This window comes from Girardinichthys multiradiatus, chromosome 1 (genome assembly GCF_021462225.1).
Source record: "Girardinichthys multiradiatus isolate DD_20200921_A chromosome 1, DD_fGirMul_XY1, whole genome shotgun sequence".
Classification (NCBI taxonomy): Eukaryota; Metazoa; Chordata; class Actinopteri; order Cyprinodontiformes; family Goodeidae; genus Girardinichthys; species Girardinichthys multiradiatus.
Window position 1 is genome coordinate 43876710 of NC_061794.1, and position 26682 is coordinate 43903391.

Sequence of the window (26682 nt, forward strand, 5' to 3'; positions counted from 1 at the left end):
TTCATAGAATTTTTATTCATTATTACCTTTGTCAGATTCAAGTTATTTCTGTGACCATTGTGGGTTTTTCTTTAATTAACTGAGGCATACTAACAATTTTGTCCACATGTGTAATTAAAATCCAGTCAGATTAGATTAAAATCTAAACGTTTGGGCTTAAGATAAACCAATGTAAACATTAGACCAGAACTGTGCTTTGGCACCTCGACTCATCTGTTCTTTGGGTCTATACGTAGAACCTACTGTACTAAAATGGCAACAAATTTATTAAACGTTTAGATTTTCTAAATAAAGAAAATCCATCAAGTCTGTTTAAGTCATAAAAACCGTTTATTCATGAACAGCCAGAAACACACAAAACATGAAACTCCCACTGCAACTAAAGAACAAATTTCCAGAAACGTAACAAGTATTTGTTCATCGTTTTAAAAACAGAAAAAAGGTGCTGTGACCAAATACAGTACCATTTAACAAAAACAAGTTAAACTTTGTGGTTTCAGTGTGCCTCAATTTCTATAAAAAAATAATTTCTGTCTGCTGTGACTGAAGGAACATGTGGGTTGAGAGCAGAGGAATGTGTACACACTTAGACAGCCGGCCTCTCTGCAGATGATCCATCCATGGTGCTGAAGAGATGCGGGTCAAATTCAATCACGTGGACAGGTGGATAATTCAGCAAGAACAGAAAGACAAACCAAACAGCCTCCCATTAGTACCAGTACTGCCCCAAACAGTTTGACCTCTTCCATTTGGTTGTGTGCAACTGGAGGAGGAGCTGGGGCAATGGACTGAAGTAGTAGTAGTGTTCTACTATTATGGCCTAAAAACATAAAAACACACCCCTAAACTTCTGATCCATCCATTCTGGATCCAAACAGTCCAGAAAAGACAACCTGAGAGTTTCTCCTCTTTGACTTCATGTGATATGACATTTTGTTCAGTTCCAGATGAAAACTAAACTGATGAAACCTGGCTACAGTTCAACTCTGAATACATTAAAACATTTAAAACCAACTTCCAGTCGGGATTGTCATAAAAAATGGCTAAAGATCAAATTTTATGCTGTAATCCTAATTACTGCCAACATGTGAGTGAGTCGGTGCACCACCATTAGCCCAGTCAGGGTACACAGCTCCAAACTGGTGTTAATACTGGGAGGAGTCTCATCCTGCAGGTGGACCACGGTGAAATCGGCTGGACAGAAGAGGCCAGATGCTTTTTGTTCATCTCATCTTTACGTTACAGGATGAGCTGCTCTGTGTGGAAGATTTAATACAATATATCAGAAACCGGGACAGTCAGATGGTTGCAGACCTGCTCTCTATAGTCCGTCTCGTCACCATAAAAAGGTTAAAAACACGTTGCCTACCTAATAAAATACACCGTTCCCCGTGTTAGTAATCTAGACTTCCCTCCTGCCTTTAAAGTGTGCTCTGCAGCCGCGACGCTCACACCTAGCAGATGTATGTCCCTACAATAACAGGAAGCGAGCTTTTTGTCTACAAGCAGCCCTTACAGTGAAGCAACACGAACGCAGAACACTGAGGGGGAACCGTTAGTAAAATAAAATGGGCTCTCGGTCTGTACTCCGTTTGAGGAGTTTATAAGGAGAAGTGTGTGAAATTCTGAAAGTCTGCAGCAGCTCCAGACCCTGAGAGAAAGTTTTTGTTTGTTAACCGTCTGAGTCTACTATAGAAAAAAGGTACCTGTGCTCCCGGAGCGTTGAGCTTTCCAAAGGCACGGAAAATACAGCGTCCCGAGCGGGACGAGGCGCCGCTCTGATACTATAAAGAGGAACACTGTTGCTATGGCCTCAGGGTTGTGTAGGAGGGTGCGTGGCTGTGACTGCTGCTCTTGTGCGTGCGTGCGTGTGTGTTTGTGTGTGTGCGTGTTCCTCGAGTCAGTCTGTCAGCTTCACAGAGTGTCCTCATCCATCTTGGCGACATCGACCATCATTTTGGTGCCCGAGTCGTCTTTGTCCGCCGCTTCGTCAGATTTCAATTGCGAAGGAGCTTCCAACATGGCGGTGCGTTCCTCCTTGGGCTCCTCACGCTCCTTTCTCTCCTGCTCTTTCTTCTCCTTGTCCAGCAGGCGGTAGTTCGTGCCCATTCCGACAAACAGGAAGATGCTGGAGACGATGAGGATGATGCCACAGGTCAGGTAGGTGTAGTCATAATGATGGTAGTAGTTGTAGAAAGTACCTGGAGGAGAAAACAGGGGAAGGTTAAAACTCATGGTTTGGACCCAGCTTTAAAAATGAGTCCTGTTTCTAATTTTTACGGAGGATTCTGATTAATTTGGTCATTATTTCTTTCACTACAAGGATCATGGCAAATGGGAGTTAAATGAGAGTGAGCAACAATCAGCAGACTAAAGCAGAGGAAAGTCATAAGATTAAAACTAGAGCTGTGGAAATGTCTCGATTCGTAGAATCATCTTGATTTAAACAATGATTCTGCAGCGATTTAGCGACCGGACACACTTCCTTTCCAATGTACAGGTCCTTCTCAAAATATTAGCATATTGTGATAAAGTTTATTATTTTCCATAATGTCATGATGAAAATTTAACATTCATATATTTTAGATTCATTGCACACTAACTGAAATATTTCAGGTCTTTTATTGTCTTAATACGGATGATTTTGGCATACAGCTCATGAAAACCCAAAATTCCTATCTCACAAAATTAGCATATTTCATCCGACCAATAAAAGAAAAGTGTTTTTAATACAAAAACATCAACCTTCAAATAATCATGTACAGTTATGCACTCAATACTTGGTCGGGAATCCTTTTGCAGAAATGACTGCTTCAATGCGGCGTGGCATGGAGGCAATCAGCCTGTGGCACTGCTGAGGTCTTATGGAGGCCCAGGATGCTTCGATAGCGGCCTTTAGCTCATCCAGAGTGTTGGGTCTTGAGTCTCTCAACGTTCTCTTCACAATATCCCACAGATTCTCTATGGGGTTCAGGTCAGGAGAGTTGGCAGGCCAATTGAGCACAGTGATACCATGGTCAGTAAACCATTTACCAGTGATTTTGGCACTGTGAGCAGGTGCCAGGTCGTGCTGAAAAATGAAATCTTCATCTCCATAAAGCTTTTCAGCAGATGGAAGCATGAAGTGCTCCAAAATCTCCTGATAGCTAGCTGCATTGACCCTGCCCTTGATAAAACACAGTGGACCAACACCAGCAGCTGACACGGCACCCCAGACCATCACTGACTGTGGGTACTTGACACTGGACTTCTGGCATTTTGGCATTTCCTTCTCCCCAGTCTTCCTCCAGACTCTGGCACCTTGATTTCCGAATGACATGCAGAATTTGCTTTCATCCGAAAAAAGTACTTTGGACCACTGAGCAACAGCCCAGTGCTGCTTCTCTGTAGCCCAGGTCAGGGGCTTCTGCCGCTGTTTCTGGTTCAAAAGTGGCTTGACCTGGGGAATGCGGCACCTGTAGCCCATTTCCTGCACACGCCTGTGCACGGTGGCTCTGGATGTTTCTACTCCAGACTCAGTCCACTGCTTCCGCAGGTCCCCCAAGGTCTGGAATCGGTCCTTCTCCACAATCTTCCTCAGGGTCCGGTCACCTCTTCTCGTTGTGCAGCGTTTTCTGCCACACTTTTTCCTTCCCACAGACTTCCCACTGAGGTGCCTTGATACAGCACTCTGGGAACAGCCTATTGGTTCAGAAATGTCTTTCTGTGTCTTACCCTCTTGCTTGAGGGTGTCAATAGTGGCCTTCTGGACAGCAGTCAGGTCGGCAGTCTTACCCATGATTGGGGTTTTGAGTGATGAACCAGGCTGGGAGTTTTAAAGGCCTCAGGAATCTTTTGCAGGTGTTTAAAGTTAACTCGTTGATTCAGATGATTAGGTTCATAGCTCATTTAGAGACCCTTTTAATAATATGCTAATTTTGTGAGATAGGAATTTTGGGTTTTCATGAGCTGTATGCCAAAATCATCCGTATTAAGACAATAAAAGACCTGAAATATTTCAGTTAATGTGCAATGAATCTAAAATATATGAATGTTAAATTTTCATCATGACATTATGGAAAATAATGAACTTTATCACAATATGCTAATATTTTGAGAAGGACCTGTACATTTATCACTTTAACTCTTGCACATTTTGTCGTGTTCCTCAAACCTCACTGTATTTTATTGGGATTTTTTATACCGACAATGTCATGCAGAATAGTGACTCTCTAGAAGAAGAAGAAAAAAAAAAAAAGATATTTAAAAATTTGTGAACTTGTTTTTTAGCCTTCCAGAGACCTTTGGGGTACATCTCCACCAGCTTTGAACATTCAGGGACTGAACGTTTTACCCATTTTTCTTCCCAACAGGACACAAAGTCAGATTGGAAGGAGAGCACCTGTGAACATCAGTTTCTAAGTCTTGTCAGATTCTTAATTAGATTTAGACCTGAACTTTGACTAGGCCAATCAGACAAGCCTTTCCTTTGTAGCTTTGGTTGCATGTTTAGGGTCAGTGTCCTGCATCTACCCTTCTCAGATCTTTAGGAGCCTTTTTCTACCAGGCTTGGTCTGTATTTAGCTCCCATCCATCATGCCATCTGCTTTGATTGGTTGTCCCCCAGCATGATGCTGCCACTACCTTTTTACCCTGGAGGAAGGCATACTTAGGGTGATGTACAGCATTTGTGTTCCATCCCACAGAGCATTTTGCATGTAGGCCACTGAGCCGGGGTTTGGTCAGCTCTGAGCAGAGGACCTTCTTCCACATGTTTGCTTCAGATACTTTTAGATAGGAGTTTATCATATTGAAAAAAAAAAATCCATATTTTTTTATATACTTAAAAATGCATTAACAGCTTCTGTGTACTGATAAAATAGTTGCAATGCCACTTTAACGCCACCCATCCTGCGCTGGAAACACCTACTTGTTAGAGGAGGTCCCAGCAGCACAGGTGCACACTCCACTATGGTGACCAGACCCACGGCTGAAGAAAACCTCTGGGCTCCCACCAGGTCCATCAGCGTCTCAAACAACACCGCACTCAGCCAGCCGAAGGCGAAGCCGAAGAAGACGGCGTACACCACAAATCCAGTGAAGTCCTTCGTAAGCGGCGCAAACACGTGACACACGCCATTGTAGAGAACAGAAGCAGCGAAGAAGTACTGCACCCTGGGCCGGACCCACTTGGTGTTCGCCAGCAACCCCATGGATGGCCGGGCAAACATGTCGACGAAAGCCATTATGGACAGGAGGGCGGCAGCCTTTTCCTTACTGATCTCCTTACTCTTGGCATAATTAGAGAGGAAGACGAGTGGGGAGAAGAGCCCGAAGAACATGATGACGTTTCCCAACAGGTAGAGCAGGAAGCCGCGGTGCTTGAAGAGCGTAAGGTCAATGAAGGCGTTGATGGTCTGAAACACTGTCTTCTTGGGCTGAGCTGGAGCTCCTTTGGCATCTCCTGCCTCAGCATCCGGCGTGGCAGGCTGAGGTTTGGGTCCGATGGGACGCATCAGAGAGCCGGCCACGCAGCAGTTCAACAACAGTCCACCCAGGATCAGGAAGCTGCCTCTCCAGCCAAACTCGTCGTACAGCCATGTGTTGATAGGCGCCATGGTGGATAGAAACACCGGACTCCCTGCCATTGCGATGCCGTTGGCAATGGGCCGGCGGATGTAGAAGTATTTACCGATCATGGTGAGGGCGGGGTTCAGGTTGAATGCTAGTCCCAGACCTGAGCAGAGAACATTGAGAGGAGGTTAACCGAGGAGAAAACAAAGAGGAATCAGGAAGCAGAGCTAAATCAAAAAACACTTACCTCCTACTACTCCAATGAAGAAGTACAGCTGCTCCACAGTGTTGCAGAAAGAAGCAGCAACCAGCCCCGAACCTGCCAGGCAGCCGCCGGCGATGATTATTGGTCGGCTGCCATATTTGTTCACTAGGATGCTGCTGATTGGACCTGAATTGGACATGAGAAATAAAGAGATCAACAATCCAGCTTGATGCATTAGTTATATTAACCGTCAATTATGATTAAGTCAAGTTTATTTATATAGCGCTTTTTAGCAACAAGGCACTCAAGGCGCTGTGCATGAGGAAAAACGTTACAATGATACAGAAAATCAAGCTGAGGTAATTAAGAAATAAAATATAGAGAATAGAATGATGGATAAGAAAATGAAAGGAAAATTGAACTGAAAACGCAATTAACAGTGTTTAGATGGCCCAGTCAAAGGCCACTCTAAACAAAGATTTTTAATCTTGATTTAAAGCAACTTAGGGTTTCGGTGCTTTTGCAGTTTTCTGGGAGTTTATTCCAGATTAGTGGAGCATAAGAACTAAAAGCTGCTTCTCCATGTTTGGTTCTGGTTCTGGTTCTGCAGAGTAGATTTGAGTCTGAAGACCTGAGAGGTCTGGCTGGTTGATACACTGACAACAAGTCTGTAATGTATTTTGGTGCTAAGCCATTCAGTGATTTATAGACTAACAGAAGTATTTTAAAGTCTATTCTCTGAGCTACAGGAAGCCAGTGTAGGGACTTTAGAACCGGGCCGATGTGCTCCACTTTCTTAGTTCTAGTGAGGACGCGGGCAGCAGCGTTCTGGATCAACTGCAGCTGTCTGATTGACTTTTTAGGCAGACCTGTGAAGACGGCGTTGCAGTAATCAATTCTACTAAATATGAACGCATGAATTAGTTTTTCAAGGTCCTGCTGAGACATTAGTGCTTTAATCCTGGAGATGTTCTTTAGGTGATAGAAGGCCGACCTAGTTACTGTCTTTATGTTCCTCTGAAGGTTCAGGTCTGAGTCCATCACTACACCCAGGTTTCGAGCCTGACTGGTGGTTTCTAGCTGTATTAACTGAAGCTGTGTGCTAACTTTTAAATGCTCTTCCTTTGGTCCAAAGATTATTACTTTTGTTTTGATTCAGCTGAAGAAAATTTTGGCACATCCAAGCATTGATTTCTTCTAAGCATTTACCCAGCGCTTGAATGGGTTCATGGTCACCTGGTGACATCGTAACGTATAGCTGTGTGTCGTCTGCATAGTTATGATAACTTACGTTGTTGTTTATTAAAATCTGAGTTAGGGGGAGCATGTAGATATTGAATAGAAGGGGCCCTAAGATGGACCCTTGGGGAACGCCACATGTGATTTTTGTGGTCTCTGATGTAAAGTTACCTACTGACACAAAAAAGTCCCTGTCCTTCAAGTTGGATTTAAACCAGTTGAGTGCTGTACCAGAAAGGCCGACCCAGTTTTCCAGATGCTCTAATAAAATGGAGTGATCAACAGTGTCGAATGCTGCACTAAGGTCCAATAACACCAGCACTGTGGTTCTTCCACAGTCTGCATTTATACGGATGTCATTGAACACCTTGACAAGAGCCGTCTCTGTACTGTGGTGAGCAGGAAGCCTGACTGGAAGACATCGAAGCGGTTGGTCGTTGTTAGGAAGTTGTTTAACTGCTGAAACACAGATTTTTCAATAATCTTACTGATGAAGGGGATGTTTGATATAGGCCTGTAGTTCTGTAGTAGCAGCTTGTCCAAGTTGCTCTTTTTCAATAAAGGTTTGATAATTGCTGCTTTCAGGGCCTGGAGGAAAACACCTGACAAAAGGGACGTGTTTATTATTTGTGTTAAATCAGATGTTATTACAGGCAAAGCTTTCTTAAGGAAAGCTGTGGGTAAAACATCGAGACAGCAGGAAGAAGAGCTTAGTTGCTGTACGATTTCTTCTAAGATTTTGTAGTTTATTTGGTGAAATTGGGACACTTTGTCAAAATCAGTTCTAGTTGGAGACAACTTTGGTCCTGGAGTTGATGTGGAGGTGCTGACTGCCTCTCTGATCTTTTGGGTTTTTTCAGTGAAGTTAGCCAATTCATGAAGTCTCTCCACCCACTCCAGCATCTCTGCCACCGCAGAAATACTCCTGTGGGCATCAAGCGAGTCGATATGCAGAGCAGCAACACAAATTAAATATAATATCCTACAAATTATTGCATCCAAACAGACATTTGTGATAATTCACACACGGACATTGTGCTCTATTAAAAAAAGTCAATATGTTTTCATTTAATGTAAATCTACACAGAAATTAAAATGCACCCTGTAAGACTAACCAAGCCTAAACATGCAGTCAATGCTGCGACAACACTTCTCACTTCCTGGACATTTTCACTTTGCAATCTGTTATTTGTTGATGCAAAGATTACACAATTTAGGCTGGCTGTTGATTTTACAGGTTTTTCATTTGCCTTTTAAACTTCATGTGTGTTCTTTGGTGGTTTTTGTGTCTTTGACTCCCATTTAAAATGCATTTTGGGTCCTTGTAATACTTTTTTTTGTTCACATTGAAATTGCTTTCTGATTGAATATATTTTTTTCCCCTGTACTGTAAAATCAAAACGTTATGTAATGGGTTTGGACAAATTGATTAGGATCAATGTTCGTTTTTTGTCCTTTTATTGTAAAAAACATATATATAAATAATTTATCAATTGTCAAGACACATCAAAAAACATTTTATCTACTCTTGTTTTTAAATGGAGAGGACTGGAAGTAACATTCATAAACTGAAAAAAAAAAAAAATGTAATATGTTGAAACCTAATGTGTGTGGCTATCTTTAAAATACATTGTGTCCAACGGACTCCAAGGTTTGGACCTAGACGGACATTTACCAGAACGAAACAGCACAGACATGTTCTGCACCCTCCTTTATATTAAGAAAACACCTGACTGCTACGATCACATCAGAAACCTTCTAGTGGGAAGGAGGGAAACTTTATGATCCAAGATAAAAATGTGGACACAAACAATCCATCGATCCACCAGCAGAGGGCGCCATTTTAACATAACAGACCAACTGCACAAGTTAGATTGTGCTGAATATAGAAAAACGGGAAGTGATGAAACAGTTGAGCGCAGTAGGAAGTGAGATGAGCAAGATCTACGTGAACCACAACGAATGAGCCTCCAGATGGATCCAAGCTGACAGACTCTCACAGACTGCTGGATGTAAAATAAAACCCAGGCTTGCAGATCCTAACCAGGAGCTCTGAACAGCCATGCTGAGGATCCAGAGGATCGCTCCAGTTCTCCCCAAAATTTACTTGGGTTTTGTTTTCTGCTTGGTTTTGTTTTCTACTTTGTTTTGTTTGCTTTAGCAGCAGAAACAAAAAAAAAACTCAATATTTACCATTTGTGAGAACTGCTGACATCAAATTTGTTTTCTACCTAAAAGGCACAAGTACAACTGGACAATAATGCTGGGGTTTGAAAAAATATTGAGGCAGGCTGCAAAGACCTAAAAAATAAACGAGGGCTAAACTTTATCTTGAAGCTGGACCTTAGAGATGCAGAGAAATCGGCCGGTGACCTGAATCTGTAAGTTCTGACTGAAGGATGTCTGGTCAGAAACTAGAAGGCCGACATGCCTTCCTATCTGTGAATGCAATAAACCAGAGTGTTAGGAGGACGCACCAACAGCAACCCTCTTCTGCGTGGAAGCAGTTACCGAGTGAGGCGACTGTCATTTTCAGCATCACCGAGGTGTTTAAAAAAAACAAGGTTTGAAGAATCTGTAGGAAGATCCTGGAGCTTCCCTTTCTGTAGAGGCATGTCTGCTGTCCAGCCAGGCTGCAAGAACAGGAGACTGAATGTACCGCAGCAACGTTCGTTTCATCGAGTCATAAAACCAGCTGGATGTTGAAGTGTTGGTCTTTCTGAAAGCTATGCTAACGAGAGGGTCTCATCTCTACACACAGGTGCCGTTAGCAATGCTAACCCCCTTAACCACACTGATTAATACAAGATGCAACTTTTAAGGTTACTGTAGGGATAGAATAAATGGTTTAACAGTAAATCAGAGCCTTCTCTCTTAAGGTGGATACAACTCGACTTGAATTTGGATCTCTACAAATACCTCACCCCCCTCAGAGGTTCACATAATACATTTCTAGTTATAACCTGGAATGTAGTCACTGGATTAGCTTTCCCAGTTTCTGTCAGAAAAGCAGAGACTTATCAAGCTTTGCAGCCGCTCATCAATCACACCACCCAGCATCCTTTACCCACCTCAGAAAATGGGATCATAGATCTGTTTAAAAAGTGAGATCACTGGAGAAGGCTGGAACAGAAACGGGAGTAAAATAGAGCTGATCTCAGAAGCAACACTGATCCAGGTCCCCCTTACGTCCCCCTCAGCAGGCCCCAGGCCCTCAGAATATGGCAGCTTTGCCCTTGAAACTTGGCAGAAGACTGTAGAGGTCAGCGGCGCTGTGGATGCACGAGCACGCAGTCCAACACACAGAAACACATACCACTAGAAGACACTTCTCTGTTGTGTCTGTCACTGAGGCTGTGAGTGCTGGCACTCTGTGCTGGAGGGCTGCCACATTCAGGGTGGAGGGGCTCTGCATTGCACTCGCACCAGAGAGGTCACCGAGTTACAGCACAGAACACATGGATGGCTGCATTTCCACAACCACAAGCCCAAAGAGGACAACTGAAGCTGGATGAGCTAAAAAAAACAAAAAACAAACACACAACGTCCGAGTCTTTGTTCAAGTCTGGCTGAGAACCGATATTACATAAAGTGTTTTTTCCACTAATCTTCACTCTAAAGGGAACTCAAGCAGAGCACGTAAAGACCCGACTTCCCCTTCCCAGGAATCTACAAGCCAGTCAACATCTAGATTAAGAGGAGCCACGATTAGCTTCTTGTCGCTAAATATAGCAGCTACGCTTCTCACTCTGCAGCTTCAGGTTATTTATTAAAGCACAACCTGACAAGGAGGAGACTCTTCTTTGTTGATTTCATTCAGCCCGTTAACGGGACAGCAAACGTTTATGCTGATGGACCATCTGAAGCGTTACAGAGGGGTGACGATTCAGTCCGCCAGTTACAGAGTGGAGATACAGCAGGGAAAGCTGACTGGGTCTGCTCCAGTGACTCGTAAACCTGCCTCGTCGCAATTCAGCTTTTAAAAGAACAGATTAACATGTAGCAAAGCAACAGACAGAAGAACCTCCATCAACTGTTCTCTAAGGTTCTCCGGGTTCTGCAACACAACCTCATATTCATAACTGGAACTTTCAGAAGATTCAGGCACCAACATCCAGTTGAATCAGCAGATCTACAACCAGTGGCCACAAACTAAGCTGGAGATGCACCGATCAGTCCTTTCATGGTCGATACAGATGTCAGACTCCTGTCTGAACCACCGGTTCTGATTCCTTTCTAGGGACTCAAACACATTTGTGTTTAATTCAAACTTTGTACCAACAGAAATGGACTTTTCCCTATTTAGGCACAACAGCATATTTTTAGCCATCATCTGGTTAAAAAGTCAAAACAAAGATGCATAAAAGACCGTGTTGGTCGTTTAGGCACCAGAAGAAGAAAGCTTCCAGTTTAAAATATGGCGGCACAGTATCAGGAGCTTAACCGATACTGTGACAACATTTCGATTAATCTGCTTTTTCCTGACACGTTTAGGTTTTTACCATTCAGCATTATCCACCAGCCGGGTTTGGACATTCAGGTCAGTTCTAGTCCTTTCAAGTGTACAAATATAACAATGTGCAGACTCAGGCTGACAACTGAAATACATTGTGCTAAACAAATATTACATCTGGGCAGTCTTGATTCAATATATTGTGCAGTTCTAGTTTTGATGCATTTATGGAAAACTGATTTTCGGAACTTCATCGCTGATCAGAACCGATCTGGGGAAACTGATACGCTGATTCCTGCCTGGCCAGTTAAAACGTTCTGCTGACTAACCTTTGGTCGTAGTGTTTGTGTGCATTCCCCATGTACAGTGGCTCACTGTTAAAATTACAGGCATTTATGAAGTAAAAAACGAGGTTTTCTACCATTTAATGCAACATATGTATAAATATTCGTGGAAACAGAAAAAAAAAGCTGCAATAATCTGGTTGAACAGTACAAATTTCTTCTTGTGAAGCCATACTTGTTGAGTTTGGATGTATGCATAACAAAAAAAAAAAAAAATCTCAAGGCTTTGGGTCAGATCTGAATGGTAAAGGGTTAGAAAAGCCCACAGCATGATACTGCCACTACTGTTTGACTGAGGGTATGGTGTTTGTTTGATGATGCAGTGGTTTTGGATCCAACGTTAATCATAAACGTAGAGACTTTATGCTTAAACCAGGTGTGTTCACATATAACCGTTATAGCAACTTTTTTATTATATAGGAATTTCCCCACATTAGAAGTGGAAAGATGAAGGAAATTAGGGCCTCCAGGTGAAAATCTTGCTTTTTTAAACAAGGGTGTGTAGACTTTATCCACTATCTGCACCAGTAATAAAAAGACAATATCCACTTTCTTCAGTTTAGGAGATGTTTGGCCATTACTTCTACCCCATTTATGGCTTTACGTTTTATTAATTTACCACAATATCTGTGCTGTATGATAATATATTTTAAACACATTTTAGGTGGCTGACAAGTCCAATCTCATGTTAAACTGCCCAATCCTGAGCACAAACTGACACACGTCCATCCAGAGCAGTTTCCACATACAGACTGCCTCAGAAATCAGCTTTTACGTCAGCGGGCCCACTCTGCAGGCTCCGACCAGCTACAAAACCTCTTCTTCCCTCAAACAGAACGCCTCGAAGCTACAGGAATAGCTCCAGATCATGCTTGTTAGTAAACACCTCCAGAGCCAAGAAGATTAGGAAAACCTAAACCAACTAACGGTCATTACAAGTAATCGCCTTCGTCTCTTTTACTGGACGGATTAAATGAACTTTAAATGAAGCTCTACAGAAAGTGAAGAAAATGATACCATTTAGCTGCACTTCACCGCTACAAGCCTAAAGAAGAGAGACTGAATCAACATGAAGGCACCAATTGGCCTGGAGGTCCTTACTCCTCTCCACCCGTCTACACCGAGTATGTGCCTTATTTGTGTCTTACGGTCACCAGAACCAGGCTCAACATTGTTAGCTTGGAGTGGCAACAATGGAGCGAGGGCGGATGGTCTGAAGGACAAACGGTCCGTTGTTGCTGCAGCAGCAGAGGGGACATGTGACAGATATTTTCTTCATCATGGCTGTGTGGTAAGATACCACAATGATAACCACAAAATAAAAATTTTAACAAATCAAACTGGCTGCAGTACTTTCCTCTCTAATCACCACATTAACCTCACCTCCCAGAAGCACAGAGAAGATCTCTGCTCATCTATCTGAGTGGGATCTCGATCCATCAGTGCTCCAGTCAATTATTAATGCACAATGTGGCGTTTTGAATAGCCATCCGAACACAAAGGGTGTGTTAATCCTTTGCTAAAAGAAGGAGGGTAAATAAAAATCCCCCTTTATATATTCAGAGCAGAACCTCTGTCCAAATCATCTGAACCACCGTGTGGAGCATCCTGTTTGCATAACGACTCAGCCGTCTGACGTCGGCCTCAATGACGAGGTGGCTTTTTTTTTTTTTTTTACCTTTGTGGAAGTCAGAGTGTGTACGTGCGTTACCTCACATAAACCAGCCAGTCAGTGAGTCAAACGGCTGAGACAGATTTCCAGTTCAGCTTCTGTTCAACTATAGTTTCAGCAATCTTGGTAACGGTAACTGGGAGTAACATTTAATTAGGAAATCAAGAGGAAAAAAAAAAAAAAAAAAGGTTCAGTACAAGGTGAAACTACACTTCAACATTAGGCTCCTGTTACGCAATTTCTACTCCTCCCGTTTTACTCCTTTAGTTTTTCCTCACTTTATTAAAACCACTGCAGGCAGGAAGGCTGTCTTCTCTGCTGAGAAAGGATGAGTATGGGAAAATGAACAGAGTAAACACAAAGAACCTAAAAGTCCTAGTGAAAGGAAAGAGCTCTCTTTGTGTTGGAGATGAGAAGGGAAACTTGATTCCTCCTGGAACTGGACCAGTCTTTATCCAAGAGGAGAAGTTCAGGACAGCTGGTTCTTCTTTGTGTCGGCTGGACTGAAAATAAACCTATCAGGTATTGAGGCCACCCTTGTGATCCTTGCTAGGTCAGGATTTGTTCTGCAGCCTCTGTGCAGTTTTAGGATCATTCAACGTTTGTTCTTCCCCTGACAGCAAGTTGCTTCAATGCAGATACAAAAAATATACAGGTCCTTCTTAAAATATTAGCATATTGTGATAAAGTTCATTATTTTCCATAATGTCATGATGAAAATTTAACATTCATATATTTTAGATTCATTGCACACTAACTGAAATATTTCAGGTCTTTTATTGTCTTAATACGGATGATTTTGGCATACAGCTCATGAAAACCCAAAATTCCTATCTCACAAAATTAGCATATCATTAAAAGGGTCTCTAAACGAGCTATGAACCTAATCATCTGAATCAACGAGTTAACTCTAAACACCTGCAAAAGATTCCTGAGGCCTTTAAAACTCCCAGCCTGGTTCATCACTCAAAACCACAATCATGGGTAAGACTGCCGACCTGACTGCTGTCCAGAAGGCCACTATTGACACCCTCAAGCAAGAGGGTAAGACACAGAAAGAAATTTCTGAACAAATAGGCTGTTCCCAGAGTGCTGTATCAAGGCACCTCAGTGGGAAGTCTGTGGGAAGGAAAAAGTGTGGCAGAAAACGCTGCACAACGAGAAGAGGTGACCGGACCCTGAGGAAGATTGTGGAGAAGGGCCGATTCCAGACCTTGGGGGACCTGCGGAAGCAGTGGACTGAGTCTGGAGTAGAAACATCCAGAACCACCGTGCACAGGCGTGTGCAGGAAATGGGCTACAGGTGCCGCATTCCCCAGGTCAAGCCACTTTTGAACCAGAAACAGCAGCAGAAGCGCCTGACCTGGGCTACAGAGAAGCAGCACTGGACTGTTGCTCAGTGGTCCAAAGTACTTTTTTCGGATGAAAGCAAATTCTGCATGTCATTCGGAAATCAAGGTGCCAGAGTCTGGAGGAAGACTGGGGAGAAGGAAATGCCAAAATGCCAGAAGTCCAGTGTCAAGTATCCACAGTCAGTGATGGTCTGGGGTGCCGTGTCAGCTGCTGGTGTTGGTCCACTGTGTTTTATCAAGGGCAGGGTCAATGCAGCTAGCTATCAGGAGATTTTGGAGCACTTCATGCTTCCATCTGCTGAAAAGCTTTATGGAGATGAAGATTTCATTTTTCAGCACGACCTGGCACCTGCTCACAGTGCCAAAACCACTGGTAAATGGTTTACTGACCATGGTATCACTGTGCTCAATTGGCCTGCCAACTCTCCTGACCTGAACCCCATAGAGAATCTGTGGGATATTGTGAAGAGAACGTTGAGAGACTCAAGACCCAACACTCTGGATGAGCTAAAGGCCGCTATTGAAGCATCCTGGGCCTCCATAAGACCTCAGCAGTGCCACAGGCTGATTGCCTCCATGCCACGCCGCATTGAAGCAGTCATTTCTGAAAAAGGATTCCCGACCAAGTATTGAGTGCATAACTGTACATGATTATTTGAAGGTTGACGTTTTTTGTATTAAAAACACTTTTCTTTTATTGGTCGGATGAAAGATGCTAATTTTGTGAGATAGGAATTTTGGGTTTTCATGAGCTGTATGCCAAAATCATCCGTATTAAGACAATAAAAGACCTGAAATATTTCAGTTAGTTTGCAATGAATCTAAAATATATGAATGTTAAATTTTCATCATGACATTATGGAAAATAATGAACTTTATCACAATATGCTAATATTTTGAGAAGGACCTGTATAAATCGCTGCCTGCAGAACATTGCTGCTAAAACTGGCACAGAAGAGGAACACTGTAGAAAACATTTGCAGGGTTCACAATCTTCTACCTGGACTTCTGGAACTGTGAGTTGGGTCGGACAAGCCAAAGATTGAGCCCTTCAGCAAACACTCTTGGTGGGTTTGGTGTAAAATAAAACTGGGCAAACAAAAATGCCTAATGTTTACCATGGTGGAGGATCTGTGATGCTGTGGGCCTGTTTCTATTCCAAAGGCCTCCAGTAACCTTGTTACAGTGAATGGCAATTCTTAAAAAGGAAAAGAAATCAGGTAAACTCTGCCAGAAAACTGATTTGTTTTATCGTCTTTCAGATGGATAATGATTTACATATCGGTTAAATCATCACAGAAATCATTTCAATGTTCTTCCATGGCCGTCCAGGTCCGCAGAGCAACATCCCAGAGTGATCAGGGCTCTGACTTTCACCGCCAGCAGCTGTATACCAGAGCCCTCTGACCTTGCTCTTAGGATCAAAAGTTTTTTCACTTCAGCGAAATGATCAAGCTGAAAGACGAGCAAATTATTAAGTTCCAGATATGCGGTCAGCTTTTATCCTTTATGTATAGTTTGTCAATCAATTGTCAAGATCCAACCGGAAGATAAATATAGTAGAATGAAAAACATGTCTGATTTTTAGCTACAGACACGTTTGATCCACAGAGATGAAAGCATTGTAAGAATAACTCCTGTTGCTCAAGGTTGTCAGATGTCCCATTTATTCGACACTGTACTTCAAATTATTCAGCAGCAGAAGATAAGCCCATCGACATCTTGTCCTTTTACATTTTTCAGATTCTTTTGGTAAAGACTCGTTTCAAGATGTAGCCCCAGGCCTTCACAAAGTCCTTGTTAAACCAGAAAGGAGAACTGGAGGTTACACATTTTATAATACCCAAAAAAAAACAATGAGATGAAGTTCAAACATTTGCTTTGCACACAGTTCAGCCAATGCAATCAGACTGCGTTGCTCAACTTCACACGAACCCAACATATTTGATTGTTTTAACACCAGGAATAAAAGCACGCCAGGGGTAAAAGCCAGACTCCAACTCCTGAGATAGGTCGTCATTAAGCCGCTGTGTGGACTTTCTCCAGAAGCTTCAGCTGGATTGCATCAGAACGAACAAGTGCCTGTGTTGTAACACTGAATGCAAGCAAACCTAAGCATACATTTCTACATTGTCATGGATCACACCTTGGCTTGCTCAAGTGAGTGAACGAGGAAGGGTAAGAAGATAAAGCATGTTCTCTTCTGGCTTCACTGAAGGGTGAAAGGTTGAAGCCCGTTAAGAACCCAGAACGTCACGCCTGATCCTTGACAAAATGAGCCGTTTTATGAGATCAATTCAAGAAATCAAGCTGATCATAAACCAAGTGTTCTGGTAATCCTGTTTCACTGTTAAACAAGGCTTCTCGGAGTCTACCTCTCAGGATAATCTAGGCTGAGCCCCAACAGGGTGGCATTAGACAGCTCAGCCTGCAGGACAGGATTCACCTGCTGAACATTACAGAAACAACTAAACAACGCACCTTATATTAAAGAATTCAAGGCTAAATGTCTTCATTCTTAACTTCAGAAGTCACTGTTCAAGTAATTTTCTTCCTTAAATGTTTGAAATTAACCTGACACTTTCTCATAAACCCGCAGAGGTTCATGCATGATCAGGAGACAAGTCTGAACTACTCTGGCTCTCAGAAGGCAGTTTTCTTCATGAAGAAAGTGAGAATCGGCTCCTTCAATATAAAAACTGACATCCCAAAAATGTTATGGGCAGGGCAAAATTATTCAGCCAAATACTGTATTTTTTGCATTTTAACTTTACATTTTAGCTAATATTTACATGGCTAACAAATTAGTAAATTAATAGCCAAGAGAAATAGTTTTTCCAAGAATTCCCACATAATATTCAAACTCTTTGGTATTATCTGCATGATCCATAATACGGGTTCCTGGTTCTCTGGTCACTTTATTCAAACACTATAAATGGAGGTTCAGTATTTTACATTTGATCTTATATTAGTCTAAAAGGTCCCAAAAGTGCAATGAATAACCAGACTTAACAAGACTCTGCTGCATTTTCATACAGTTTAAAAATATGAAGCCCTGATTGCTACGTGGGGCGTAGTGGTAGAGCTCGCAACCTCAGAGACCTGTGCTGCAGGTCTTACCCGTTTCTCCACATCACTTTCTATCTGCTTAAATAAGAGGCCGATGGTGCAGCAAAAACAAAAAAGCTGAAAAAATATGCACACCTGAATAGCTCTGCAATAAATGAACACTTTTATTTTTTAACCAAACCTTATATAAAAACAAAAATAAAACAAAACCACAAGGCATGGGCTGGTTTATGGTATCAAGGTATGCAGAGTTTTAAAAAGGCCAAAAACTCTGATACAATTCTTATGTTTCAAAGTCCTTTTAATGAGATTTCAGAAGTGCCAAAAGAATGCACTGCCGGTCAGCTGGTTGAAAGAAGGCTACAACACTTTTGCAAAGCCTATAATACAGAAAACTTGCAGTTTGGACTGGCTAATCCAAAAAGCAACACCATCAATCACCAGAGTGGGCCCAACTATGGGTGGTTCTATGCAACCCAAAAGCTATAAAATAAGAACAGTTGTGATTTGAGTTCGGGAGCACCTGGTCGACTTACCTCCGCCGTACATGACAGCCAGCATGATTGAGGAAATCCAGGAGACCTGGCTTGGCGTGGCATCAAAGATGACTTCGATATCTTTGAAGAACACTGTGATGGACTTTGGGAAGGCATAGGAGAAGCCGATGCAGATGAAGGCACCTGCCACCACAGCCCAGCCCCAGCCTCCTTCAGGTGGGGTGTATCCCACCGGCCCACCCACTGCAGGAGGCATGTCTGCTCAGGAAGATGAAGCAGATGATGGTGCGGGAACAGCTCAGATCAGGTTACAAAACAGCACCTGTGTGGAAAAACAAAGCAGAGTGGTTAAACTAGTAAATAGAATGTAGTGTTAACATTTCCATCATTCTCACAGAGTTTCTAGCATTTTATCCAAAGCAGCTGTAAAATTAAACGTGTGACGAGAGAGATGAGTCAAGCCTGGACTTCTGTGGTTGCATCCACATGTTCTCCTTACTCTGAACAAGGTTAGTTTCTGCAGACATGGATGGATGGACCCAGTAGCTTCAAAGACTGCGATTAATCACACTGTGTACAGTTTCTGGAGGCTCAACACTGCCCTAAAACTGTGAAAATAGAAAGTTACAGGAGCTACATCGAAGAACTGCTTGGAAAGCTCCTGCAGCTGAGGTTTTCTCCACAAATAAAATCCCTTGCACATCAGCGCAGTCATAGCTTCTGAAGTCATTCCCGTTAAACACCGTTTTCAGTCGGAAAAGAGGTCGACACCCCATTTCTTTTTCACCTTTGTAGACGTGTTGAGTTTATAAGCTTTATTTTAGCTGGTTCTGCCGCAGCAGATAAACACGCTGCTTTAAGTGTCCCAGTATCCCTGGACACAATTACAGTGTGTAAGCATGCACAATGCCAGAACCTCTTCCATCAAAATATCCTTTTCCCTTATTTAGGTCACATGCAACTGCTATTTATGATCTGCTCTGACAGCAACTCTGCTTCTGTTTGGGTCATTTTCCTTAAATGGCAGCCAGTGTCCATGCCACAGTCCCCTGCAGAATAACAGGATCCTACACAAATAACAAGCAGCATGGGAGAATAGATCGCTTTGGGTTAAAACAAGAGGCCAGCAGAGCCACCAGACAGTGTAAGCCAGGGCACAGTGGAGGCCAGCCTTGTCGGAGCTAATTAACAACAAAGGGTCAGGGTCCTAACAAGGCTTTTAGCTTGGATCAGGCTGTAAACAACCACCCTCCAACAATCATTACACCGCCATGCCGTCAGAATGACCTGTTAATACTGCAGCTCAGGCTGAGGACACGCCTCTGCTTTCACTTGCATCAGCTGAACATTTAGCTTCCTATAACTTCACCACAAACAGCCCTGCTAAACCAGTCAAGGAAAAAAAAAAAAAAAAAAGGACTAATTTCAGCTTCACATGATGCGTAACCGTTTCCACAGAACAGATCAGTCATGTCAACAGCAAAATGTTGATGGATAAAACCTCAAAGTCATCATGTAATGTAGCCAATCATAAAACATATGCTAGAAACAATATAAATGCACTGCATTAACAATAGGCTTTTATATTTTAGAAAACTGACAAAAAAAAAAAACTCATTCCAAAATGTATTTTCCCATATTTATCCAAGCCTGGAAATAAGCACTTTCATAGACATCTTAGGATCCCTGCATTTTAATCTTAAGTGTTATTTAATTCAGTGGCCATAATGTTATGCCTGATCAGTGTATGTGGGCTAATTTAAGCAAGATTTATTATGGTGTTGCACAACAGAAAATGAAAACTATGCTTTACATTTTTTAACATCAGTAAGTAGCCCCTCCCCGATGGGCCTACATTAAGGTTCTGGTCTGTGGTTCCAGACGGGATGTGGTGTGGGCTCAAATGTTTCCACATTACCTTCAGGGGTATTAGTGAAGACTAAGTACAGATGGACCCTCAACTTGGCCCCATTCGGGCTGAACATTGCAGAACGCAAAACACGTTGTACATTTCAGCCTATGAGCTCAGCTGAGGGCTTACATTACCACACACACACACACACACACACACACACACACACACACACACACGTGTCATAACTTTCAAAATGGAAGCGTCACATTCAAACCACCTGTCCAGTGGAACCAGCATGAAAATAATCTGACCCTATGACACACCCCCAGCACCACCAGAACACAAGGAGTACCAGAGACTGTTTAGAGGTGATTAAGGTTCTCTTGCTTGAACTATTGGGTCCTGAAATAGTCCCAGATATGACCTACAAACACCAAGATGTGCAGAGAAATGAAGGCAGTTCCTCTTCCTCGTTAAGACTTTGTTCAGAAGGTGCTTGCATTACTCTGAACGCCTCAGAACCAGCTGGATAAAACCGCAGAATTACCTCAGATATCAGCTACGAGTAGCAGTGTTTATGCAGCTAAGAGCACTTGAGGTCGAGTCAATCACTCAGTACAAAGGCTACACCCCCTCCAACACAGAAACTGATCCCTTTAACACACTGAATGGCGTGGGTTATAAAATCCCACTAAATATCAAACTAAATCATGACAGTACATGTGCCTCTCATCTATTCTGACCTTAAAGAAGTGCCAATTATGCAGCAAAAGGTCACCCAGGGGCTCCAGAGTAAACCTGTCAAACACTTGCTGGTCTTCTTGTGTTGCTCATACACTTGATGGCCCCATCCAGCTTCAGCACACTCTCACACCTTAAAGCAAACGTTCCCTCTGAACCACCAGCTGATCTGAGTAAAGCACCGACCAGTTGGGAGTCGAGCTGCAACTAAAAAAAAAAGAAAAAAGGAGAAAACAAGATGGGTTTCTACAGCAGATCACACATCTGGTTCAACATCTGACAAAAACAACCCCTCCTCTAACAGTTTCCTGCTCTTCACTGTTAGCTTAAGCAGCTGTGTGTTCAGGAGTGAGGCCTCAACCTCAGACCCAGCTCAGGCTTCTTGTTCTGAACAGGAATGTGATAAGTGTAGGGGGCGCTGCTGCAGCCTCAACTTAAACTAAATATACAGGGCCATTCCAGAAGCTTAGTGGTACCCTACTATACCCAATTCAATTCAATTCAAATTCAAAAATATTTTATTAATCCCAAAAGGGAAATTAAATGTTTTTATAGCTCATATTATGACGGTTTCCTCAAAGAGCCGTTGTAGATGCTGATGGCTGTGGGCAGGAAGGATCTCCTGTAACGCTCCGTCTTACAGCAGATCTGAAGAAGCCTCTGACTGAAGACACTCTGTTGTTGTAGGACAGTCTCATGAAGTAGATGCTCAGGGTTCTCCATAATGTTCTTCATTTTATGAAGAATCCGTCTTTCCACAATGATCTCCAGAGGTTCCAGAGGAGTCCCCAGAACAGAACCAGCCTTCTTTATCAGCTTGTTGAGCTTTTTTAAGTCCCTGGTTCTGATGCTGCTTCCCCAGCAGATGATGGCAGAAGAGATCACACTCTCCACAACAGACTTATAGAAGATATGCAGCATCTTGCTGCAAACACCAAAGGACCTAAGCTTCCTCAACAAGTACAGTCTTCTCTGTCCCTTCTTGTAGATGGCTTCACAGTTGCATCTCCACTCTAGTCTGTTGTCCAGGTGAACACCGATGTATTCATACTCCTCCACCACCTCCACTTCTTCTCCCATGATAGAAATAGTTTTTGACTTATTGCTGTTTCTCTTAAAATCTACAATAATCTCCTTTGTTTTAGTCACGTTCAAAATGAGATGATTGTTTCCACACCATGCCACAAAGCGGTCCACCACCTTCCTGTACTCAGCTTCTTGTCCATCTCTGATCCACCCCACGACTGTAGAATCATCCGAGTATTTCTGCAGATGACAGGAGTCTGTCTTGTACTGGAAGTCTGAGGTGTACAGAGTGAAAAGGAATGGTGAGAGTACAGTCCCCTGTGGTGCTCCTGTGCTGCTGACTACCTGGTTAGACTCACAACCCTTCAGTCTCACAAACTGTGGTCTGTTCGTCAGGTAGTCTTTAATCCAGGAGATTGTTGAGGCCTCCACCTGAGTCTTCGGGAGTTTCTGACAAAGCAAATCAGGTTGGATTGTATTAAATGCACTGGAGAAATCAAAGAACATGATCCTCACAGTGCTGCTGGCTTTGTCCAGATGACAGTGGGTTTGTTGAAGCAGGTGTATGATGGCATCTTCAACTTCAACTCCACAGCGATAAGCAAACTGAAGGAGATCCTGATGGTTTACTGTTTGCTTACTCAGGTGGGCCAACAGGAGTCTCTCTAGGACCTTCATGATGTGGGATGTCAGGGCAACAGGTCTATAGTCATTGAGGACTGATGGGTGAGTTTTCTTTGGTACCGGAACAAGACAGGAGGTCTTCCACAACACCGGAACCTTCTTCTGGGCCAGGCTAAGGTTGAAGAGGTGCTGCAGAATCCCACAGAGCTGCTCTGCACAGGCCTTCAGGACTCTAGGGCTGACATGATCTGGACCTGCAGCCTTATTCCTATTCAGTCTCTCCAGTTGTCTCTTCACCTGACTTCTATGAGACACACGTGGAAGGGGGAAGCAAAGGATGTATCATCATCTTCTGATATGGTTGAAGGCAAACATGTAGAAGCAGAAGGGTCTAGGGCTGAGGTGGAAGATAAAAAATGTGAGGTGTTACTGGACAGCTGTGGGTCCTGTGGGTCAAAGGAAGGTGGAATGTCTTAAATCTTAAACATTCATAACCACCCAAAGCACCAGTAAGGAGGTTCTGTATCTGGGACCAATTGAAGTCTTTTTAGTGGGGTAAAAATGAATCGTGCCACAGGGCCCATTGTTACTGTAAAGCAGAATTGGACCAGTGGGATTAGAGCTGCGCTGCCATTTCCCCCGGGGGTCCCACTGCTCCAGAGGGGAGCACAGAAAGGCATCGGTACAGTGTGTGGGTGCCAGTAAAAGTGGGGCAAATCCTGGAGGAGTTCTCAATGAGGGCATTCATTCAGACATCACAGAAGCTTCATTCAGATTGAAGTGGGAGGCAAAAGTTACCTGAAGTTCTTTACATGAAAACAGCTAAAATAAAAAAAGGCTTTTTTAAATACATAGAAATTCTGTAGTTCAAATGATTTTTCAAGCTTTTTGTGCCTTTTCACACACAGTAGATAGACATCATTCAGTAAAAATGAGTGCGAAATAGAAAGAGGAAGAAAGCCTTTAGCAGCCTCAGTTTTATTGCTTGAAGGAATGAGTGAGCACAATTTATTTTGCCACCAGACCATAAACCTTTGCTGCTGCGACTTTCGCTGCTTGCTGGATTTGATCCAATTAAAACATACAGAGCTCAATTGGTGTAGAAAACATTTTAATCTCAGCTTTTTATGAGCGTAGTGACAAACACAATCACCCCACTCAGCAACATCAATTCATTCAGTCACGTGGAAGAACTTGTGATGCCATGAAAACACTCACACAGACTCAAGGCAAACAACTGATTTTCCACATCCTTTCAATTTTCTGGAAAAACCAGCTGTTTGTAGCAACAACAAAGCGCTTGATGCACTGTGCATGGCAACAATGCAACATTTTAAACTGATAGGATAACAAAGACCAGATCCAATAACAAAGCACCCGAAAGCATGTTCCCCTCATTTAAAATCAGGGGCAATGAGTCACAAATATGCCTGAAGCAACACGGCAGAACCTTAGATTTCAAATACTTGGAACTTTCTGTATTAACACAAGAGTCTGTGCATTAAAGTATCTGGTTATAGATGAGTGGCTTACAAAATATCTTGCTTTAATTTCAAAACTAAAGCACACAGACTACCAAGAGTGGCAGAGGCCTCTCAGGTGCAACAGCACACAAAGTGAAGGTCAAAAAAATATTCCCACTTATTCAGATCTGTGGATGCATCGTGGGATGTTGAGTTTTTGTGGGTAGAGCTCCATCTTTGTACTTTTTAATCTTATGCCACTGGAGACAAAACAACGACGCTAAACAAGAGTAGCCACAGTTACACCGTGGCATTCACAAAGGTCAGGGTTCAGGGTCCAACACCCCAGGAACATTTATGCCCAAAGGAGAAGCAAAGGGCACTGAAAATGACACAGCAGTCACTCACTTTCTGCACCACTATTAGACAATATCTCTTGGTTACACACCTATTAATAAACAGGCGGCTCGGGCTGTTCTGGGACAATGATTCCCTGCAAGCTCGGCGCATTTGGCCGTCATGCGATCTTTCCATTGAGCTCTGACCTCCCAGAGTTGGCAAGTGAAACTCCTGCAGCTCTGAGCAGAATAGATAAGCTGGTGGGCCAGAGACCAGAAACCCTGCTGCAACCCAAGTGGAATCACAGCCAAGCTTCAAGATTTGGTGCTTGTTTGAATAGAGAGGGAGAAGGTCAATCGATATGATTGAATGGGATAGATTTCAATTTGGATCGATTTAGATTCTATACAACTGGACGTGAAGTTCCCCATGTTGTAAACTGCCATCAGACATCTGTTGGGGTCTTGGTCCATTCATGAGACATTTTCTGGGTAAGAAATGGAGTTCCTTCCAACCAGGTGTCACTTTATGCCTGCCAGGTGGGCATTATGAAGGCAATTTGGCCACTAATGATTTAAAACCATTTTGTGTAATCTACTGTAAGCACTTTAATATACACCTACTATCAAACAGTAACTAGGAATTAGATGGAAAAAACAGGATGCAAGTCTTAATATAAAATGAAATCCTGTTACATTCCTTCTAAATCCATAAACATTTAGAATTACAAACAAATTAGGGCTGGTTTATCATCTTAAATGCAAAATGTATATATATTTTATACAATTTTGGTCTAATTACTGCTATGAGTGGGTTGTTCTTTCAGCAAAAAGGCATGTTTTAGAGTCTGTATACTCCAGTTAACGACTATTTGATTACTAAATTAGTTGACGGTTATTCAATAATCAATTATTCATAACTGATCCAATTAATTGTTTCAGCCCTAAAACAAATAATCTGAATAACCTGAACGGTGTGAGGTTTTACTTCTGCATGAACAGACCCGGGTTACCAGGACTCCTTGACCACTGTAAAGGTATGCTGCTGGGCCTAAAGTCTCCAAGGTCACATTTAGTTTAAATACTTCTCATTTGGGAAATCAATGGAAAGGATGGAAAACAATGGCCACAAAAGAGGATGCAATCCACCCAACACATGCTAAGAAGCTTACCCTTGATATGCAAAAGAGTCACAAAAAGGCTGCAAGGCCTCACAATGAAATGATGACAGGAGGAAGACTGTGGAGACAAATGTTTTCCTCTTATAGCAGAGCTTCTTTTTGATGGGAATCTGGAGTGAATTTGTTCAATACCGAGTTAAAACCTAAAAACTGACTGGTTAACCATGCACGGGATTATTCTACACAAACAATTTCCTGTTGCATTAAAACCATCGTAAATATCGGGGTGAAAAGTAAACTAAAATTCCAGCTCAATTATCCTACAGGGAACTCCTTATGGCCGAACAGAAAAAAATTAGATACTTATGACTGTTTTCAGTTTTCTTAAAATGATAAACTGAACCATTTTCTATACAGATGTTTTAAGATGAAGTTTAATGTAAAAGCAAGTAAGCAGAGCCACCAGCTGGGGCACGTTTCTGTCTGAGACTTCTGTTGCGGCCATAACTTGAAGACAGAAGAGCTCGTCGGTATGTCTGAGGAGCTCAGTGACCTTCAGACGCCTCTGAGATTCACGGTGTTGGGAGTTTCAGGCCGGCTTCCTACAGGACCGTCCCGGTCCGGCTGCTCAGCTATGAAGCGGACACCTCTCTCTCCACATGTGGGTGTAAAAATAGCGCCATGCGGGCAGCATTACGCCACCGTGACCGAAGCTGCGTCGCCACGGAGCGCTCCAATGAGGCCGGTTGATGTAATTGTGTGTCGTAACGGAGGGATACCGAAGCAGCGGCGGAAGCGGGGAGGGCAGAGCGCTGCCCGCACGGAGCTAATGACACGATAACCTACCTAGCTAATTAAAGGTCGTAAAAACCAAGCTGTGCTGCCAACATAATGAAAAACATACACAATTTTATTCAGAAACGGTTGTAATGTGACGCCACAGGGCAGCACGCTGTGACGGTAGTCCACGTTTACTCACCGCGGGGTTTCCTGGGCTCGGTATCCGGCTGACGCTCGGTGTCTCCCTGTGAGAGAGTCGCCCCCGCTGTCCTTGCTCTCGGCGGTCCGACAGTAGCTCCGGGTACCACAGACCTCAGACTGTCCAGCAGGAGAGGATGGTGATGGTGATG

General features: G+C 42.9%; 1 protein-coding gene across 2 annotated transcripts; it reads right to left on the reverse strand.

The window, feature by feature from the left end:
- Positions 1 to 311: 311 nt before the first annotated feature.
- On the reverse strand, positions 312 to 26682 carry LOC124873517 (monocarboxylate transporter 1-like). 2 transcript variants are annotated; one of them, XM_047374226.1, is made up of 6 exons: positions 26532 to 26673; positions 20983 to 21187; positions 18424 to 18706; positions 5801 to 5944; positions 4910 to 5716; positions 312 to 2201 (listed from the first exon to the last, which is right to left on the reverse strand). In XM_047374226.1, exons 3-6 carry the CDS (start codon positions 18638 to 18640, stop codon positions 1915 to 1917), a joined length of 1455 nt encoding a protein of 484 aa, XP_047230182.1. In that variant the 5' UTR covers positions 18641 to 18706; positions 20983 to 21187; positions 26532 to 26673; the 3' UTR covers positions 312 to 1914. The 2 variants fall into 2 exon arrangements, with proteins under 2 accessions (XP_047230182.1, XP_047230175.1); XM_047374219.1 differs by lacking the exon at positions 20983 to 21187 and having other exon boundaries at positions 26532 to 26682.

Excerpts from the sequence above, each read along its gene's own strand:
- LOC124873517 (XM_047374219.1), bottom strand. The coding sequence starts at position 18,640 with ATGCCTCCTGCAGTGGGTGGGCCGGTGGGATACACCCCACCTGAAGGA. Across the intron at positions 5,945-18,423 it reads GGCTGTCATGTACGGCGGAG|GTCCAATCAGCAGCATCCTA; the intron begins GTAAGTCGACCA and ends TGTCCAATTCAG. Across the intron at positions 5,717-5,800 it reads CTTCATTGGAGTAGTAGGAG|GTCTGGGACTAGCATTCAAC; the intron begins GTAAGTGTTTTT and ends TTCTCTGCTCAG.